The sequence below is a fragment of the Garra rufa genome, chromosome 15 (genome assembly GCF_049309525.1).
Source record: "Garra rufa chromosome 15, GarRuf1.0, whole genome shotgun sequence".
In the NCBI taxonomy this organism is placed as follows: Eukaryota; Metazoa; Chordata; class Actinopteri; order Cypriniformes; family Cyprinidae; genus Garra; species Garra rufa.
Window position 1 is genome coordinate 43731381 of NC_133375.1, and position 21072 is coordinate 43752452.

General features: G+C 37.3%; 1 protein-coding gene across 1 annotated transcript in view; it reads right to left on the reverse strand.

The window, feature by feature from the left end:
* Positions 1–560: 560 nt before the first annotated feature.
* LOC141287772 (lipoxygenase homology domain-containing protein 1-like) overlaps positions 561–21072 on the reverse strand; it is a 54517-nt gene continuing 34005 nt past the window's right edge. Inside the window, exons 19-29 of the mRNA XM_073819900.1 lie at positions 20699–21020; positions 20365–20516; positions 19995–20125; positions 13906–14051; positions 13237–13341; positions 12992–13120; positions 11232–11396; positions 10094–10275; positions 3617–3733; positions 3381–3543; positions 561–754 (exon numbers count right to left, since the gene is read on the reverse strand). Coding sequence (XP_073676001.1) covers positions 561–754; positions 3381–3543; positions 3617–3733; positions 10094–10275; positions 11232–11396; positions 12992–13120; positions 13237–13341; positions 13906–14051; positions 19995–20125; positions 20365–20516; positions 20699–21020 — 1806 coding nt within the window. The remainder of the gene's footprint in view (positions 755–3380; positions 3544–3616; positions 3734–10093; positions 10276–11231; positions 11397–12991; positions 13121–13236; positions 13342–13905; positions 14052–19994; positions 20126–20364; positions 20517–20698; positions 21021–21072) is intronic.

Here is a 21072-nt window from a genome sequence, read left to right on the forward strand (position 1 = left end):
TCGGAAGCGCGTTATGCGCACACTTTGGATGACAGTCAGCACAGGAAGCGAGCAGAAAAAAAGCTAATCCTCTCAGTAAATGTACAAATAAATAAACTTTTAGATGTCTAATCACTATTTGGAGCATTTGGGAACACTAGACGAGGGCTTAATAAACTCACTTTTGTGAAAACCTCAACCGACATTTTTCACTTTTTCACCATTTTGCCTGTAACTAAAAATATCCTGTGCGCATGTACACTCCTTTTGCCAGCAAGGGTAACATAAGACATCATTAAACTGCGGAGAAGTACCAAATTGTAGCAGTTTTAATGACGTATACAGAACGCAATGCTTTAGAAAATCCGATCTGCCTGTTTACATGACAGTGGCATTGGCACATATGCCATTTATGTCTGATTTATTTCCACATATGAATGAGGCCTGAAACCAATTTCGAAATATCCAAATGCATGCGTTTTTTTACCTGTTTACACTGTCATAGAACAGATCCCATCTGTGTCACATATGAGCAAAAAATTGGAATTGGGTTGCATTTACCTGACAGTGTAAACAGGACCTTAAGAGTATGTGATTGTGAAACCGGTTTCAGGACTTACGGCTCCTCTCTCAAACTTGTTGCTGCTGCTCTCAGATTTGCTGAGCTTGCGTTCTCCGGTGTCTCCCAGATCTCCGTAGATGCTCAGAAACACATTGGCATCGGTACCGGCTCCGTACATGTCGCCCGTCCTCACCGACACCTTATACGTGTGAGCTGGAGAAACATCAGCATGTGCACGTCTGTTAATGATCGGCAGAGATCAACAGGTGTGATGCACCACTTCAGCCTTTCAACAGTATTCTGTCATAATGAAAAACAAACCATGACATGAATTCTGACATATATTTTCAATTGAAAAGTGTTGATATTGTTAACTAAAACTAAAATTTCTTCATATTTATTTCTATACAGCATAACAAGTAATGTGAGTTGTGAGTTGCGTAATCAGATTATGTTTTTCAAGTAACTAGTAAAGTAACGGATTACAAGAAAATAGATTGAAAATGTACTTTTTCAAATAAGTAATGCAAGTTACTTTGTTTTCCCATTTTTGCACTGCTCCAGACCCGTGTTTAGAGAAATTGGGAGTGAGGTGCAAACCAGTGTTGTTTTTGACAACCATCTTAGATTTAGTCTTAGTCTTAGTCTTTTTGACTAAAATGCTTAATAGTTTTAGTCAAATTTTAGTCACTTCTATATCTGATAGTTTTAGTCCAATTTTAGTCGACGAAAAGTCAAAAAGGTTTTAGTCTAGTTTTAGTCGACGAAAAGTCAAAAATGTTTTAGTCTAGTTTTAGTCAAAAAAGGGGAAAAAGTAGTCTTTTAACAAATTAATGTAGGTCAGTAAGTATTTTGCTGTTGGGTAGTGTCACTTGTAAGTTCTGAAAATAGCAGATCTATAGTTCAACACAATGTGAGCTTCCGGATCGACTATTTTCACCAATAATTACAATAATGAAGGAATGTTTTAAAACATAAAAGACAAACAAGGATGGAATGCTAAAACGGCTTGCCATAGCGGCAGATACGTTTTCGGTTTTAATTGGCATGCAAAATAAGCAGAAATGTCATGCATTTTAAACGTCTGACGGACCACCCACTAACATTTTCGTCTATTCTCGTCTCGTCAACGAAAACTCACACACGTCTCGTCATGTTTTAGTCATCAACGAGCCATTTTTATCTCGTCATCGTCTCGTTATCGTCATGAAAAAAAGTGGCGTCAACGAAATGATTTCGTCATCGTTGACGAAAACAACACTGGTGCAGACCAGTTGCACTTCCTTCAGTCTGAGACTTATTAATTTACCTTTTGGAGTGAACAGATCTTTACCTTTACAATTAATCCAGATATTTTTTTTCTTCATCAATTTGCACTGGCTACCAATAACTGCTCGCATCAAATTCAAGGCATTAATGTTAGCACACAAAACCACCACTGGCTCTGCACCCCTTTACAGTACTTAAATTCATTATTTCAGACTTATGTGCCCTCTAGAAGTTTGCATTTTGCAAGTGAACAGCGCATTATTGTGTCATCCCAAAGAGGCACAAAATCACTTTCACATTAAATGTACCATTCTGATGAAATTACCTGCCCAACTCAATCTGAACAGCTGAGTCCTTAGACATGTTCAAGAATCGGCTAAAAACACATCTCTTCCATCTTTATTTGTCCCTCTAACTCTAGCACCCTCTATTCTAATTCTATTCTTTAAAGAAAACTTTCCCTTTTTGACTTATTCTCTATTAATTTACTTACGGCTTGATTTCTTAAAGGGGTCGTCGGATGCAAAACTCACTTTTACATGTTGTTTGAACATTAATGTGTGTTGGCAGATTCTGGTGTACACAACCACCCTACAATGATAAAAATCCACCCAGTGATTTTTTTTTAATCTTTAAAAGTAATATCCCCTTTTTAAAATTAGGTCATTCTCAGCTTCTTGTGGGTGTGATGACACACAGACAGAGGCCCCTCCCACGATAGTTGATTGACATGAGCGCCTTACCTTTGCCCCGCCCTCACCGAGCTGAAACAGTCCGACTCCGATCGCCATTGTGTGACTCAGGTGCAGAGGAAGACAAGAATGTCTCCGATTGAGTGATTGAGGTGTTCTTTTGTTGGATGTAATAATGAACATAGCGGTCCTTATTTACTCCTGACACCTGAGCCACGAGAAGATCCAAAGGATAAACGTTACTTTTGTTTTTGAAAGGAAAGCGCCGATCCCGATCTACATATGCATCTATGTTTGTGCGAATCATTCGTGATGCAGCTTCACCCACAGCAGAAGTGAGTAGAAGGTTTTTTTTATACATCTTTGCAAATGGCCTCATTAATAATGTGCTAGTTAGCAAGTTTCGCAGCTAAATGCGGCTAAACATGGCTAAAGTAAACATTACGGCTCATAATCCTATGGCAGAGACTTTCAATCTCATTAGAACTTAAAGGAACATGCAAAAGAATAGCTCACTCTAAAAAGGGCTGATTTTGACATATTAAAAAGGGTGTTTTTTTTACACTTCCACTGAGAAATTTTAACCAAAGTATGTTATAGACTTCTATCTATCTATCTATTTTTAGGCCTCTAACACTAGCTTGCTTTTTCTTTTTTTATTCTATTTTATTTTTATTTATTATACGATTAAAAAACTAAATGCGGCTAAATGAGACTTGTCATGGCACTTGCATGTTATTGCTCTTTTGTTGATTTTGATTGTTTCCATTGTCTTCTTTTGTAAGTGGCTTTGGATTAAAGCATCTGCTAAATGTCTACATGTAAATGTAAATACATGGAGTGAAATCCTAATACTATACAGTATGACAGTCACATACTCTCCAGAGCATCTTCCACCTCGATCTCGTTGTGTTTGAGTGTCCCGTCTCTCAGCAGCTTCTCCGTGATGATCTCTGACGGCACCAGCTCCCTCACCGTCTCGCCGTCATCCTCGGATCTGGCCAGCCAGCGCTCACACGGGAAAATAGTCGTCTCCGAACCCTGGAGAATGTTCGGTTCACTACATCAGTCTTTTCTATTATCATCTAAATGATTTACTGCTGAAAGATATTACCTTCCCTTTCCTTAGTAGTCGTCTGATTTCCACTCTGTCCAGATGCCAGCCGGGGTTCGACCCTTGGTTATCGTGTCCGATGCGGATCTTCTCTATGACGTCCCCTATGTCCTCCAACTTGGCAGAGAGAAATAAAATCACAGCGTTGAGTGACAGAGTGGTGTATGATATGGCAAGCCGTTTTAGCCTAAAATATACTAAGCGTTACTCGGCGTAATTGCATTTTTACTAGCAAGCAACAATTCATTTAGAGAGCTCTATTATTCAATTTTTAAGAATTGATTTAGAGAGCTCTGTAGTTGAAACTGTTACTAGTGAAAATTGAATTATAGAGCTCTGTAGATGAAACTGTTACAAGTAAAAATTAAATTAGAAAGCTCTGTAGTTGAAATTGTTACTAGTAAAAATTTAATTATGGAGCGGTGTAATTGTTATTTTTACTAGTAAGAATTGAATTAGAAAGCTCTATAGTTGAAATTGTTACTAGTAAAAATTTAATTATGGAGCGGTGTAATTGTTATTTTTACTAGTAAGAATTGAATTAGAAAGCTCTATAGTTGAAATTGTTACTAGTAAAAATTGAAGTATAGAGCTCTTCAATTGAAACTGTTACTAGTAAGAATTGAATTATAGAGCTCTGTAATTGAAACTGTTACTAGTAAGAATTGAATTATAGAGCTCTGTAATTGGAATTGTTACTAGTAAGAATTGAATTAGAAAGCTCTATAGTTGAAATTGTTACTGGTAAAATTTGAATTATAGAGCGCTGTAACTGAAACTGTTGCTAGTAAGAATTGAATTATAGAGCTCTGTAATTGGAATTGTTACTAGTAAGAATTGAATTAGAGACCTCTGTAGTTGAAATTGTTACTAGTAAAATTGAATTAGAGAGCTCTGTAACTTGAATTGTTACTAGTAAAAATTGAAGTATAGAGCTCTTCAATTGAAACTGTTACTAGTAAGAATTGAATTATAGAGCTCTGTAATTGAAACTGTTACTAGTAAGAATTGAATTATAGAGCTCTGTAATTGGAATTGTTACTAGTAAGAATTGAATTAGAAAGCTCTATAGTTGAAATTGTTACTGGTAAAATTTGAATTATAGAGCGCTGTAACTGAAACTGTTACTAGTAAGAATTGAATTAGAGACCTCTGTAGTTGAAATTGTTACTAGTAAAATTGAATTAGAGAGCTCTGTAACTTCAATTGTTACTAGTAAAAATTGAATTATAGAGTGCTGTAAATGAAACTGTTAATAGTAAGAATTGAATTATAGAGCGGTGTAATTGTTATTTTTACTAGTAAGAACTGAATTAGAAAGCTCTATAGTTGAAATTGTTACTAGTAAAAATTGAATTATAGAGCTCTGTAATTGGAATTGTTACTAGTAAGAATTGAAATAGAGACCTCTGTAGTTGAAATTGTTACTAGTAAAAATTGAATTATAGAGCGCTGTAATTGAAACTGTTACAAGTAAGAATTGAATTATAGAGCGCTGTAATTGAAGCTGTTACTAGTAATAATTGAATTATAGAGCTCTGTAATTGGAATTGTTACTAGTTAAAAATTTAATTAGAGAGCTCTGTAATTGGAATTGTAAATAGTAATTGAATTAGAGAGCTCTGTAACTTGAATTGTTACTAGTAAAAATTGAATTATAGAGTGCTGTAAATGAAACTGTTAATAGTAAGAATTGAATTATAGAGCTCTATAGTTGAAATTGTTACTAGTAAAAATTGAATTATAGAGCTCTGTAATTGGAATTGTTACTAGTAAAAATTGAATTATAGAGTGCTGTAAATGAAACTGTTAATAGTAAGAATTGAATTATAGAGCTATGTAATTGGAATTGTTACTAGTAAGAATTGAATTATAGAGCGCTGTAACTGAAACTGTTACTAGTAAGAATTGAATTATAGAGCTCTGTAATTGGAATTGTTACTAGTAAGAATTGAATTAGAGACCTCTGTAGTTGAAATTGTTACTAGTAAAAATTGAATTATAGAGCGCTGTAATTGAAACTGTTACTAGTAAGAATTGAATTATAGAGCTTAGTTTAGTTTAGTTTACTTTATTTATATAGCACATTTCCAACAGCCGCAAGACTGACCAAAGTGCTTTACACTTGGAAACATCCACAAGAAAAAATTAAAAGAAAACAAGACGCATAATTAAGAAAAGGAGTAAACAAAATAAGACCTAATAGGCCATTGAAAACAAATGAGTTTTTAAAAGTGATTTAAAAATAGTCAGACTAGGAGCCGTTCTGATCTCAACTGGCAAGTCATTCCAAAGACGAGGCCCAATTACTGAAAAGGCCCGGTCACCTCTGCGCTTTAGTCTAGAGTGTGGAATTAAAAGGAGATTCTGGCCGCAGGATCTCAGACTTCTCAAAGGGATATACTGGTGGAGCAGTTCGGATAGGTAAGTGGGTGCTTGGTGATGCAACGATTTAAAAACAAATAATACAATTTTGAAATGTATTCTGAATTGGACAGGCAGCCAGTGAAGGTCCTTCAAAAGCGGAGTGACATGATCCCATTTTTTCTTTTTTAAAAGAAACTTAGCAGCTGCGTTCTGGACCAATTGAAGACGGGCAATTTGCGATTTAGAGATGCCACAATACAAAGAGTTACAATAGTCCAGACGCGACGTAATAAAAGCGTGAATGGCCATCTCCAGTGTCTTATCGGTGAGAAAATGTTTAATTTTTGAAAGTGTGCGAAGCTGATAAAAACTGGATCCAATCACGGTGGAAATTTGTTTATCAAATTTTAGCGAGTCATCCAGCAAGACACCCAAATTCCGTACCTGTGAGGACCTAAAAGCAGATAAAGGTCCTAGGTCAAAATCAGAGGCCTTCATATTATCTGATGGGCCGAAAACTATCACCTCAGTTTTTTCTTCATTTAGAGACAAGAAATTTTGAAATAACCAAGATTTAACTTCATCTAAGCAAGACAACAGAGCATTCATGGCCAGAGGATCGTTTTTCTTAAAAGGTAAATAGATTTGAGTGTCGTCAGCATAAAAGTGAAATGACATCCCGTGTTTCCTAAAAATGGAGCCTAAAGGTAGCATGTACAGTGAAAATAAAGTGGGAGCTAAGACAGAACCTTGAGGAAGACCACAGGGGAATGAGGACGTGGAAGAGAAGAATTCTCCTAGCCTCACCATATTTCCTATCCGACAGAAGTGACTGAAACCACTTTAAAACTGTGCCAGAGAGACCAACCAAAGATTCAAGCCTGTTAATTAATATGGAATGGTTGATAGTGTCAAAAGCAGCTGATAAAACAAGGACCACGGAGTCCCCTGTATCAGTGGCTAAAAATGTGTCATTTAACACTCTTAAAAGGGCTGATTCGGTACTGTGAGCAGCCTTAAAACCAGATTGAAAGAGCTCGAACTATATATGAATTATAGAGCGCTGTAACTGAAGCTGTTACTAGTAAGAATTTAATTATAGAGCTCTGTAATTGGAATTGTTACTAGTAAAAATTGAATTAGAGAGCTCTGTAATTGGAATTGTACATAGTAATTGAATTAGAGAGCTCTGTAACTTGAATTGTTACTAGTAAAAATTGAATTATAGAGTGCTGTAAATGAAACTGTTAATAGTAAGAATTGAATTATAGAGCTATGTAATTGGAATTGTTACTAGTAAGAATTGAATTATAGAGCGCTGTAATTGAAACTGTTACTAGTAAGAATTGAATTATAGAGCTCTGTAATTGGGAATTGTTACTAGTAAGAATTGAATTATAGAGCTCTGTAATTGGGAATTGTTACTAGTAAGAATTGAATTATAGAGCTCTGTAATTGGGAATTGTTACTAGTAAGAATTGAATTATAGAGCTCTGTAATTGGGAATTGTTACTAGTAAGAATTGAATCATAGAGCTCTGTAATTGGGAATTGTTACTAGTAAGAATTGAATTATAGAGCTCTGTAATTGGGAATTGTTACTAGTAAGAATTGAATCATAGAGCTCTGTAATTGGGAATTGTTACTAGTAAGAATTGAATCATAGAGCTCTGTAATTGGGAATTGTTAATAGTAAGAATTGAATTATAGAGCTCTGTAATTGGGAATTGTTACTAGTAAGAATTGAATTATAGAGCTCTGTAATTGGGAATTGTTACTAGTAAGAATTGAATCATAGAGCTCTGTAATTGGGAATTGTTACTAGTAAGAATTGAATTATGGAGCTCTGTAATTGGAATTATAAATAGTAATTGAATTAGAGAGCTCTGTAATTGGGAATTGTTAATAGTAAGAATTGAATTATAGAGCGCTGTAATTGAAACTGTTACTAGTAAGAATTGAATTATAGAGCTCTGTAATTGGGAATTGTTACTAGTAAGAATTGAATTATAGAGCTCTGTAATTGGGAATTGTTACTAGTAAGAATTGAATTATAGAGCTCTGTAATTGGGAATTGTTACTAGTAAGAATTGAATTATAGAGCTCTGTAATTGGGAATTGTTACTAGTAAGAATTGAATTATAGAGCTCTGTAATTGGAATTATAAATAGTAATTGAATTAGAGAGCTCTGTAACTTGAATTGTTACTAGTAAAAATTGAATTATAGAGTGCTGTAAATGAAACTGTTAATAGTAAGAATTGAATTAGAGCTATGTAATTGGAATTGTTACTTGTAAGAATTGAATTATAGAGCTCTGTAATTGGAATTGTAAATAGTAATTGAATTAGAGAGCTCTGTAACTTGAATTGTTACTAGTAAAAATTGAATTATAGAGTGCTGTAAATTAAACTGTTAATAGTAAGAATTGAATTATAGAGCTCTGTAATTGGAATTGTAAATAGTAATTGAATTAGAGAGCTCTGTAACTTGAATTGTTACTAGTAAAAATTGAATTATAGAGTGCTGTAAATTAAACTGTTAATAGTAAGAATTGAATTATAGAGCTCTGTAATTGGGAATTGTTACTAGTAAGAATTGAATTATAGAGCTCTGTAATTGGGAATTGTTACTAGTAAGAATTGAATTATAGAGCTCTGTAATTGGGAATTGTTACTAGTAAGAATTGAATTATAGAGCTCTGTAATTGGAATTATAAATAGTAATTGAATTAGAGAGCTCTGTAACTTGAATTGTTACTAGTAAAAATTGAATTATAGAGTGCTGTAAATGAAACTGTTAATAGTAAGAATTGAATTATAGAGCTATGTAATTGGGAATTGTTACTAGTAAGAATTGAATTATAGAGTGCTGTAAATTAAACTGTTAATAGTAAGAATTGAATTATAGAGCTCTGTAATTGGAATTGTAAATAGTAATTGAATTAGAGAGCTCTGTAACTTGAATTGTTACTAGTAAAAATTGAATTATAGAGTGCTGTAAATTAAACTGTTAATAGTAAGAATTGAATTATAGAGCTCTGTAATTGGAATTGTAAATAGTAATTGAATTAGAGAGCTCTGTAACTTGAATTGTTACTAGTAAAAATTGAATTATAGAGTGCTGTAAATTAAACTGTTAATAGTAAGAATTGAATTATAGAGCTCTGTAATTGGAATTGTAAATAGTAATTGAATTAGAGAGCTCTGTAACTTGAATTGTTACTAGTAAAAATTGAATTATAGAGTGCTGTAAATTAAACTGTTAATAGTAAGAATTGAATTATAGAGCTCTGTAATTGGGAATTGTTACTAGTAAGAATTGAATTATAGAGCTCTGTAATTGGGAATTGTTACTAGTAAGAATTGAATTATAGAGCTCTGTAATTGGGAATTGTTACTAGTAAGAATTGAATTATAGAGCTCTGTAATTGGAATTATAAATAGTAATTGAATTAGAGAGCTCTGTAACTTGAATTGTTACTAGTAAAAATTGAATTATAGAGTGCTGTAAATGAAACTGTTAATAGTAAGAATTGAATTATAGAGCTATGTAATTGGAATTGTTACTAGTAAGAATTGAATTATAGAGCGCTGTAATTGAAACTGTTACTAGTAAGAATTGAATTATAGAGCTCTGTAATTGGAATTGTAAATAGTAATTGAATTAGAGAGCTCTGTAACTTGAATTGTTACTAGTAAAAATTGAATTATAGAGTGCTGTAAATTAAACTGTTAATAGTAAGAATTGAATTAGAGAGCTCTGTAATTGGAATTGTGTCTAGTAATTGAATTAGAGAGCTTTGTAATTGGAATTGTTACTAGTAAGAAAATGCACTGAAAATCACTGACAACCTTTGCCAAATCGCGCTCATAATCGAATGCGATTTTGAGCGCAATTTGGCGTAGCTTGTCAGTGATTTACAGCTCTGTGTATTAATTGCCGCTCCAGCTGAACTAACGTGATGGAGATTTACTACTAATCAAAGTACCGCCTTCATTGACTAAGCACGCCTCACAATCTCATGTGATTAATCGTGCAGCCCTAATTAAAGCTTAGTTTATTTTAGGCTCAAAAGGCTTGCCATAGTATGATGATGGAGTGACGCTCACCTCTACTATAAACATGTCTTCTGCTGATCTCTCGAAGTACATGAGTCGCTCCCTCTTGTTCACACATAGGTACTTCTGCTGCGTACACAGACCCTTCTGACCATACAGAACGATGAAAACATCTGCATCTGTCCCCGCAGCGAACACATCACTCGTGAAGGTGGTGATCTCATAGGGAACGACTACAGGAAAAAGACGTATACATTATTCAAATCTATTTATAGGGATTGTTTACCCACAGATGAAACTGCACATAAACTTCACACTGCAAAAAATGCTTTTGTTACTTGTCTAGTTTCCAGTCAAAATATCTGAAAATTTTTAAATCAGGAAGGATTTTCTAGACAAGTAAAAATCATTGTCTTGTTTTCAGAAAAAACAAGTCAAAATTAAGTGCATTTTTGCTTGAAAAAAGCTAAATAATCTGCCAATGGGGTAAGAAAAATAATTTTGTATTAGCAGATTATTTAGCTTGTTCTAAGCAAAAACTCAATTAAGTTGTCTTGAGAAAGCCAACTTACTGAAATACTATTTAAACTTATTATTATTATTCTTTTTCTGATACTAAAATTTCTGACAGCTACTCCTTTGCTAACAACTTGCTAATCATGCTACAAACATGCTAGAAACTTGCTAATCATGCTAGAAACATGTTAGCAACTTACTTTTAAATTTTTTATATTTTTAAACTTCCTATTTTTATTTTTATTTTTTTACTTTTTAAACTTGTTAAACTTTTCAAACTTTCTCAAGCCAAGTTTATCTAGTTTTGACTTGTTTTTTCTGAAAACATCAAAAGGCTGCATTTTTTTGATCTAAATTGCAGCAAAAACAGTAACATTTTGAAATATTTTACCATTTAAAAAATAATATTTGTTTTCCATTTGAAAATATTTTAGAATGTAATTTATCCCTGTGATCAAAGCTGAATTTTTAGCATCAATACTCAGCTTTGATCACAGGAATAAATTACATTTTAAAATATATTCAAATAGAAAACAAATATTACATTTTACTGTTCTGTAGGAAAAAGCTAAAAAGTGTTCAATGGAAGCAAACAATAAATACTGTAAATGAATCTTGTTCTAAACCACTGCATGCTCATCAAATGTAAACCAAGCGGTTCACAGTTTCTTACATGGCGTGTAAAGTTCAGTCTGTAGATCCGCTGGATACAGATCTCTGACAACGGCTCCATCATCTTCTCCTGTGTCCAGCCAGCGGCCACATGGGAAACGAAGCCTCTGTCCTTGAGAAGGAGCATCAATCTCCACCCAGTCCAGAAACCAACCAGCTGACCCTCCTGAAAAACACACAGACCCCAATCATTTCCAGCAATGCTCCTGCTAAGAGAAAAAATAGTCCCTTAATCCTCAGCTGGGATAGTTTAGAGCTCTTTGATGCTGCATTTACAGTTTTTTACAGACGCTAGGACACATTTCTCAATACTTAGGCCACTTTTGCAAAACTCTTCATACAATTCTCCTAACTGACTTTCAGCTTGGCAAAGCAGTTCATTTCACATTCAAAATGCACTACAACTACCAAAACACTTTATTCAGGTCTCAAATAAACTTATTCTTCCAGAACACTAGCAAAGGTTGACAGCCGACAAACACACTTTGTCAGCCACAAAACAATGACCTAAAAAACACTAACAACATGTAGCATTACACAGTGTTTTCTTGTGTAAAACAAGGAAACATCTGTTTATAATTGCAATATATATTGTTTATAACTGCAATATATGTTACTGGAATGAATCAGACATGATGCAGAATTCGTCAATATTTTATGTTGTTTATTTATTTTTTATTTTTTTGTACTAAGTAATTCCAAAATACAAGAATTTGTATACACACCATCAACTGATACAGATAAAAAAGTAATGCTAATCTACTGCATTTTTAGATTTGAAATATGTTTCAATAAAATATTGCTGTTGAATTTTGCTGTCTTGTTCAGTTTTGCATTATGTTATTGTTTGGAACATAAGTTTAACAGTTTTGAAAACAGTATGTAAGCATGTGCAAAATGTCCTGTACGTACAAAGATTTTTGGCAGTTGTTGTGTCTGAGTGAGAAAAGAATTCATGAAATTTGAGAGATGTAGTCATTGAATGCATTTTGTGCCAAAACAATGATAATTGATCCACAGTTTAGCCTACATAGACTTCTGTTGTGCTCACTGTGTCAAGAGTTTTGCAAAAGTGACCTAAGTATTGAGAAATGTGTCCTAGCGTCTGTAAAAAACTGTAAACTGCATTTTGGAAGTTCAAACTTACAGGCACCATAGAAGTCCACTATATGGAGAAAAATCCTGAAATGTTTTTCTCAAGAAATATAATTTCTTTACGACTGAAGAAAGAAAGACATGAACATCTTGGAGGACAAGGGGGTGAGTACATTATCTGTACATATTTGTTCTGGAAGTGAACTTCCCCTTTAAGAGGAGAGCAGCTCAGATCATTTGATGAGAAATGCTTGAGTTCACATTAAGACTTTTAACTGCAAACTCAGACTCTAGACATTTCTGAGCACAGTTTCATATAATACTCAGATCTGTTCTAAAACTGATCTGAAGATCTGGAAGAAACATAAGCAAAGTTTGATCTCAATCTAACCACTGCTATCCAGGAACGTATTAGGTTCATTCGTGATTTATTCCCTGTGTTGATCAATGACTCGAGAACAACAGTTGCCATTAAGAGCGACGTGATTGGAGCGTTTCTGTACCGTTGCCAAGCAACTTAATACCAGCCAATTGTTTGCAAGCAGCTTTTAGAAGCAGTCGAGCGAATCCTGTCCAAACAAAACCTGATTCAAACCCAGCTGTCACTCAGCCCTACGATCACATTCAGACGTGCTTTCAGTCACATTTAATGACCGTCACACTTACCTGAGTTGTCATGGCCTATTCTCAATTTCTGGAGTTCTCCTAGATCAACGGCCTCCACGATAAACTCATCAATCATTCCTTTCTCAAACTTGTTTTTGTGTGATTTAGAGGCTTTCAGGTTGATGATTCCTGTTAAGTTCATGAGGATGGATGGAAAGAAACCAAGAAAAGCCATTTGAATAGTTAGTGGATGGTGTTAAGAACACTCCATAATTCATTGAATTGATGATTGCATGTATCTGCACCAGTGTCATCATTCTCTCCATATAGAATTGCAAAGATATTGGCGTCTGTTCCAGCATGTTTCTTTTCTCCAGTCTTGATTCTCAATGTATATGTTGTCGACATTGCTACAAAAAAGAATAAAAAAGTGAAATAATACGTACTTTCTCTGACAGACGAAACATAACATTTTATTAAATTTTCAATCGTCTGCTTTGGACTGAAATTAGAAGTAAATATAATTTCAGCAAAAATGTTCCAGCTACAAGTTGAATCGCTGGGGAATAAGATTTATTTTGCAACTAAATATACAACATAAATAATATAAACAACAATTTTTTGCTTTAGATTATTCACATTTTATCAAATATACCTATAAACCAGCTAGACAAATTTTCCCCAGCTTATTTGGTATATAGTAGTGCATAAAAAACTTCAAAGATGTCCTAAAACCAAAACAAAACCTGTTTTTGTCTTAGGACAACTTTCCTGATCCACTTCAAATGTTGACTACTGTATACTTCCGTGTTAAAAATACTTTCCCATTTTCTGTTCAATAAGACTACAAAGCAATAAAATAAATGAATTTCCTGATAAATGTTTCTAATTTTACAAAATTGTTCAAATTTTAATTTCTAGTTCATAAACTTTTGACAAAGAACTAATTTTAGTTGACGCGGTGTTTTCTTCACCTTTCTGCTCCAAACCCAGCGTGGCCCCAGAATCCTCCTCATCCTCATCCTTCCTCATGAAGGCCTCATCCACAGGAACGAGCTCACGTGCAATTTGACCATCATCTTCATCAACCGCCAGCCAGCGATTACAGGGGAAGTAATACCTGAGCGTAAGGCGATATGAAGAGTTAGACGTGAGACACGCTCATTACGTTTCTGTGTTATGTGACAATGTGTGGAAGCGCTTTGACACAATAGACTCATAAATAAATCGACACATGCAAATCTTCATGTGATCCGTCTTCCGCAAGTGATATCTGTGTCTTTTAATGTAGCTGCTGGGTAATTCTGAGCATTTTAGATTGTTGCTATGCGGTTGCTGGGTTATCCAGAGTGTTTTCTATTGTTGCTATGTGATTGCTGGGTTGTTCTTAATAGTTTTAAAATATTATGTGGTTGTTTCCTTGCTCTGAACAGTTTTAGATTGTTGCTATGCGGTTGCTGGGTGGTTATAAAGGGTTTAAGAGTGTTGCTATGTGGTTTTTGGTTGTTGCTATTAGACTTGTAGTCAAGACCGCCTAAACCGAGACCAAGACACTACCAAGACCAGAAGGTATCAAGACCAAGACAAGACCAAGACCAAGACCAAGACAGACCATGTCAAGACCAAGACCTAGACCATGTCAAGACCAAGACCTAGACCAAGTCGAGACCAGAGAAAAAAAACAGACTGGTGTTGAAGCTATGCAATAACTGTATGAACAGCAGCATATTAGGGTTCAGCCACAGTTTACGTTCAATACATATTAGACGGTATTACTTCAACTACAGGCAGAGCAATACAGAGACAGACCATGTCATGTGTGTGACTGAGCTCACTGTAAAAAAAATTTCAGACTGGGTGAGATCAACTATGTGTAGCAATTGTATTTTACGTGCATAAGAACTCTTTGTGATCAACAAAAGCAAATTTTATGACCGAGGAATTCGCTGACATACTGACTGCCACTTTAGTCCACTAGCTGCAGGATATGTGCTTGTCTCTTCTTTACGCTCTACGCTACACTCACTGAGGCATAACCATTGACTGTTAATATAGACGGCATAACGTTATATGGATGGATGAGCGCCAACGGCTGTCGCAAAAAAAAATCCATGCATGTGATTGGTTGCATTTGATTTGAAGGGCACAAAATATTAATGTTGCATTATCAAACGTTGTGTTGTCGTGGATACCAAAGATTCTAGAGCGTGTAGGTTTTTTTTTTTTTGAGCGTGTAGTACTGCTAAACCCCGACTATTATGACGGTCTGAGACAGTGAGACCTTGACAAGACCGAGAGGTCCGAGACCAAGACAAGACCAAGACCAAAGACCGTCAAGGCCGTGACAAGACCGAGACCACGTAAAAGACCGGTCTCGAGACATACATCACTAGTTGATATGCAGTTGTTATCTTGTTCTGAACAGTTTTAGAGTGTTGCTATGTGGTTGCTGCGCTGTTATGAAGGGTTTTAGATAGTCGCTATGTGGTTGCTGGGCTGTTGTGAGGGGTTTTAGATTGTTACTATGTGGTTGCTGGGTTATCCTGAGTGTTTAAGGTTGTTGCTATGTGGTTGCTGAGTGTTGCTATGCGGTTGCTGTGCTGTTCTGAAGGGTTTTAGAGTGTTGCTATGTGGTTTTTGAGTGTTGCTATGCAGTTGTTACCTTGTTCTGAACAGTTTTAGAGTGTTGATATGCGGTTGCTGGGCTGTTATGAAGGGTTTTAGATTGTTACTATGTGGTTGCTGGGTTATCCTGAGTGTTTAAGGTTGTTGCTATGTGGTTGCTGGGCTGTTGTGAGGGGTTTTAGATTGTTACTATGTGGTTGCTGGGTTATCCTGAGTGTTTAAGGTTGTTGCTATGTGGTTGCTGGGTGTTGCTATGCGGTTGCTGTGCTGTTCTGAGGAGTTTTAGAGTGTTGCTATGCGGTTTCTGGGCATTTCTATGCAGTTGCTGGGTTGTTTTGAAGAGTTTTGGAGTGTTATGCAGTTGTTTCCTTGTTCTGAACAGTTTTGGAGGGCTGATATGTGGTTGCTGGGCTGTTTTGAGGGGTTTTAGAGAATTGCTAAGCAGTTGCTGGGCTGTTCTGAGGGTTTTAAAGTGTTGCTATGTGGTTTTTGGTTGTTGCTATGCAGTTGCTGGGCTGTTCTGAAGGGTTTTAGAGTGTTGCTATGTGGTTTTTGAGTGTTGCTATGCAGTTGTTACCTTGTTCTGAACAGTTTTAGAGTGTTGATATGCGGTTGCTGGGCTGTTATGAAGGGTTTTAGATAGTTGCTATGTGGTTGCTGGGCTGTTGTGAGGGGTTTTAGATTGTTACTATGTGGTTGCTGGGTTATCCTGAGTGTTTAAGGTTGTTGCTATGTGGTTGCTGAGTGTTGCTATGCGGTTGCTGTGCTGTTCTGAGGAGTTTTAGAGTGTTGCTATGCGGTTTCTGGGCATTTCTATGCAGTTGCTGGGTTGTTTTGAAGAGTTTTGGAGTGTTATGCAGTTGTTTCCTTGTTCTGAACAGTTTTGGAGGGCTGATATGTGGTTGCTGGGCTGTTTTGAGGGGTTTTAGAGAATTGCTAAGCAGTTGCTGGGCTGTTCTGAGGGTTTTAAAGTGTTGCTATGTGGTTTTTGGTTGTTGCTATGCAGTTGCTGGGCTGTTCTGAAGGGTTTTAGAGTGTTGCTATGTGGTTTTTGAGTGTTGCTATGCAGTTGTTACTAGGGATGCACCGATACGAATCGGCCGATCATGCTTGCGCGTTTTGTCAGTAAAGCCGGTTCTGTAATCAGCGGTAAATGCCATCAGGTGCGTGATTTCACGTTGAGCCGTATATAATACACACAGCCGTTGTTTACCGACGAGCTGCGCAAATCAATGTTCATTATCAGTGTGAAAGTGCGCAGCTCGTCAGTGAACAACGGCTGTGTGTAGTATATACGGCTCAACGTGAAATCACGCACCTGATGGCATTTACCGCTGATTACAGAACCGGCTTTACTGACAAAACGCGCAAGTGATCGGCCGACACGGATCGGTGCATCCCTAGTTGTTACCTTGTTCTGAACAGTTTTAGAGTGTTGCTATACGGTTGCTGGGCTGTTATGAAGGGTTTTAGATAGTCGCTATGTGGTTGCTGGGCTGTTGTGAGGGGTTTTAGATTGTTACTATGTGATGTGGTTGCTGGGTTATCCTGAGTGTTTAAGGTTGTTGCTATGTGGTTGCTGGGTGTTGCTATGCGGTTGCTGTGCTGTTCTGAGGAGTTTTAGAGTGTTGCTATGCGGTTTCTGGGCATTTCTATGCAGTTGCTGGGTTGTTTTGAAGAGTTTTGGAGTGTTATGCAGTTGTTTCCTTGTTCTGAACAGTTTTGGAGGGCTGATATGTGGTTGCTGGGCTGTTTTGAGGGGTTTTAGAGAATTGCTAAGCAGTTGCTGGGCTGTTCTGAGGGTTTTAAAGTGTTGCTATGTGGTTTTTGGTTGTTGCTATGCGGTTGCTGGGCTGTTCTGAAGGGTTTTAGAGTGTTGCTATGTGGTTTTTGAGTGTTGCTATGCGGTTGCTGGGCAGTTCTGAAGGGTTTTAGAGTGTTGCTATGTGGTTTTTGAGTGTTGCTATGCGGTTGCTGGGATGTTCTGAAGGGTTTTAGAGTGTTGCTATGTGGTTTTTGAGTGTTGCTATGCAGTTGTTACCTTGTTCTGAACAGTTATAGAGTGTTGCTATGCGGTTGCTGGGCTGTTATGAAGGGTTTTAGATAGTTGCTATGTGGTTGCTGGGCTGTTGTGAGGGGTTTTAGATTGTTACTATGTGGTTGCTGGGTTATCCTGAGTGTTTAAGGTTGTTGCTATGTGGTTGCTGGGTGTTGCTATGCGGTTGCTGTGCTGTTCTGAGGAGTTTTAGAGTGTTGCTATGCGGTTTCTGGGCATTTCTATGCAGTTGCTGGGTTGTTTTGAAGAGTTTTGGAGTGTTATGCAGTTGTTTCCTTGTTCTGGAGGGCTGATATGTGGTTGCTGGGTTGTTCTGAGGGTTTTAAAGTGTTGCTATGTGGTTTTTGGTTGTTGCTATGCGGTTGCTGGGCTGTTCTGAAGGGTTTCAGAGTGTTGCTATGTGGTTTTTGAGTGTTGCTATGCAGTTGTTACCTTGTTCTGAACAGTTTTAGAGTGTTGCTATGCAGTTGTTACCTTGTTCTGAACAGTTTTAGAGTGTTGCTATGCAGTTGCTGGGCTGTTATGAAGGGTTTTAGATAGTTGCTATGTGGTTGCTGGGCTGTTGTGAGGGGTTTTAGATTGTTACTATGTGGTTGCTGGGTTATCCTGAGTGTTTAAGGTTGTTGCTATGTGGTTGCTGGGTGTTGCTATGCGGTTGCTGTGCTGTTCTGAGGGGTTTTAGAGTGTTGCTATGTGGTTTTTGAGTATTGCTATGCAGTTGTTACCTTGTTCTGAACAGTTAAAGAGTGTTGCTATGCGGTTGCTGGGCTGTTATGAAGGGTTTTGGATAGTTGTTATGTGGTTTCTGGGTTATCCTGAGTGTTTAAGGTTGTTGCTATGTGGTTGCTGGGTTATCCTGAGTGTTTAAGGTTGTTGCTATGTGGTTGCTGGGTGTTGCTATGCGGTTGCTGTGCTATTCTGAGGAGTTTTAGAGTGTTGCTATGAGGTTCTGGGTATTTCTATGCAGTTGCTGGGTTGTTTTGAAGAGTTTTGGAGTGTTAGGGGCCGTTCACATGAAGCGTCTTTTGCGCGCGCAAGTTCGTTATTTCAAATGGCTTGCGCGCGCATATTGGAAGCGACGCGGTCGCGACGCGCACGCGGTGCGACGCGCTCGTTTTTTCCAGGCGCGTCCGCGCCGCATCGAGATAAAAACATCTCAACTTTCAGAATGCAGCAAGCGCACCGCAGCTTGGAGCTAGAGCGCAGCTGATGGTTGCTTAGAAACGGCAGACGCTTCCGGAGCGCAAGCGCCCGAGCGCTTTGTTGACAAGGAAGAAAGCAGCGCGCCTAGCGTTTTCCTCGCGTTTTTAGGCGCGACATGTGAACGGCCCCTTATGCAGTTGCTTCCTTGTTCTGGAGGGCTGATATGTGGTTGCTGGGTTGTTCTGAGGGTTTTAAAGTGTTGCTATGTGGTTTTTGGTTGTTGCTATGTGGTTGCTTGTTTTGTTTTTTGAAGAGTTTTAGAGTGTTATGTGATTGTTCCCTTGTTCTAAACAGTTTTAGAGTGTTGTTATGTGGTTGCTGGGCTGTTATGAAGGGTTTGAGTGTGTTGCTATGTGGTTTCTGGGTTGTTCTGAAGGGTTTTAAAGTGTTGCTATGCGATTGCTGGGCTGGTCTGGGGGTTTTAGAGTGTTGTTATGCATTTTTTGGGTGTTGCTATGCAGTTGCTTGTTTTTTTTTTTTGAAGAGTTTTAGAGTGATATGTGATTGTTCCCTTGTTCTAAACAGTTTTAGAGTGTTGCTATCTGGTTGCTGGGCTGTTATGAAGGGTTTTATAGTGTTGCTATGCGGTTGCTGGGTTATCCTGATTGTTTTAAATTGTTGCTATGTGGTTGCTAGTTTGTTCTGAAGTGTTTTAGAGTGTTGCTATGGGTTGCTGGGTTGTTTTGAAGGGTTTTAGAGTGTTGCTATGCGGTTGCTGGATTGTTCTGGAGGGTTTTAAAGTGTTTTTATGCATTTTTCGGGCGTTGCTATGCAGTTGCTTGTTTTCTTTTTAAAGAGTTTTAGAGTTTTATGCGGTTGTTTCCTGGTTATGAACAGTTTTAGAGTGTTGCTATTCGGTTGCTGGGCTGTTCTGAGGGTTTTAGAGTGTTTTTATGCATTTTCGGGCGTTGCTATGCAGTTGCTTGTTTTCTTTTTAAAGAGTTTTATGTGGTTGTTTCCTGGTTATGAACAGTTTTAGAGTGTTGCTATGTGGTTGCTGGGCTGTTCTGAGGGGTTTTCTAGTGTTGCTATGTGGTCGCTGGGTTATTCTGAGTGTGTTAAGGGTGTTGCGGCTGCTGGTTGTTCTGTGGGGGTTTTACAGTGTTGCTATTTGTTTTCTAGATTATTCAGATATCTGTGTCAGGTCATAATCTAACAAATTAGATTGAGTGAATTTACGTGGTGTCATCTTTAGTGTCCACGATCTCCACCCTGTCCAGGTACCAGGCTGACTGATGGCTGTTATCATGACGGATCCTCAGTTTCTTCAAAGGACCCAGTTCCACAGCTGTGATGGAGAATATGTCCTCCTGTAAGTTGAAGCAACACATAACCCTGAATCTACTTCCACAAACATGATGAAAATGCTTGGGTCTGTCAAGGTGGCCTCGATTAAGAGGAGCATATTCAATGTGTGTGGTAAATAATTGATCGGCTCACATTAACACATGAGTAAGACTATACGACAACATCTACTGTGAATAACATGAGGGATCGTGTCAGATTGCTTGCCTTCCATGACTGGACATTTACAGCTCATTCATCTCACCTGTCCACGTTCAAATTTGTTGAGATGATTGGACTTTCTCAGTGGTCGTTCTCCAGTATCTCCGTTCTCTCCATAGATGTTGATAAACACATTGGCATCAGATCCAGCCCCCATCATGTTTCCCGTAAAGATGTGGAGCTCATATGTGTTTTCTGAATCGGAACAGATTATGAATTATTAAAGCAAGGAAGGATTTAAAAGGATTTGATCAATGATACTACAGCTGTAATCTTCTGTGATTTGAGCACCGTGACACACTAGTATTGATGTCACACTGATTGACATAATTAAACATGTCAACAGAACATGATAAAACATTGGTAGGTGTTCATACCCTCCAGCTCCTCGCTGTCCTCAGGCAGAAGTTCCACCACCATCTCTCCATCGTCCTCATCAGAAGCCAGCCAGCGATCACAGGGAAATAAGTATGTCATTGGCACCTCACGCATCTCCTCACCTCCGTCCTCATCCTCATCCTCCTCACTCTTCTTTTTTTTATTCTTCTTCTTCTTTTTATCTTCTTTCTTCTCTTTGGGCACCATGGCCATGACCAGATGCTTGATCTCTACCCGTTCCAGGTACCATCCGGCTCCTATGCCCGTGTCATCATTGCTTATGCGGATCTTAAAGATCTTCCCCACATCTTTAGCCTCAATCTGTTGCACAGACCACAGATGTGTTTGACACTGAGTTGAGTGTGAGGACGAT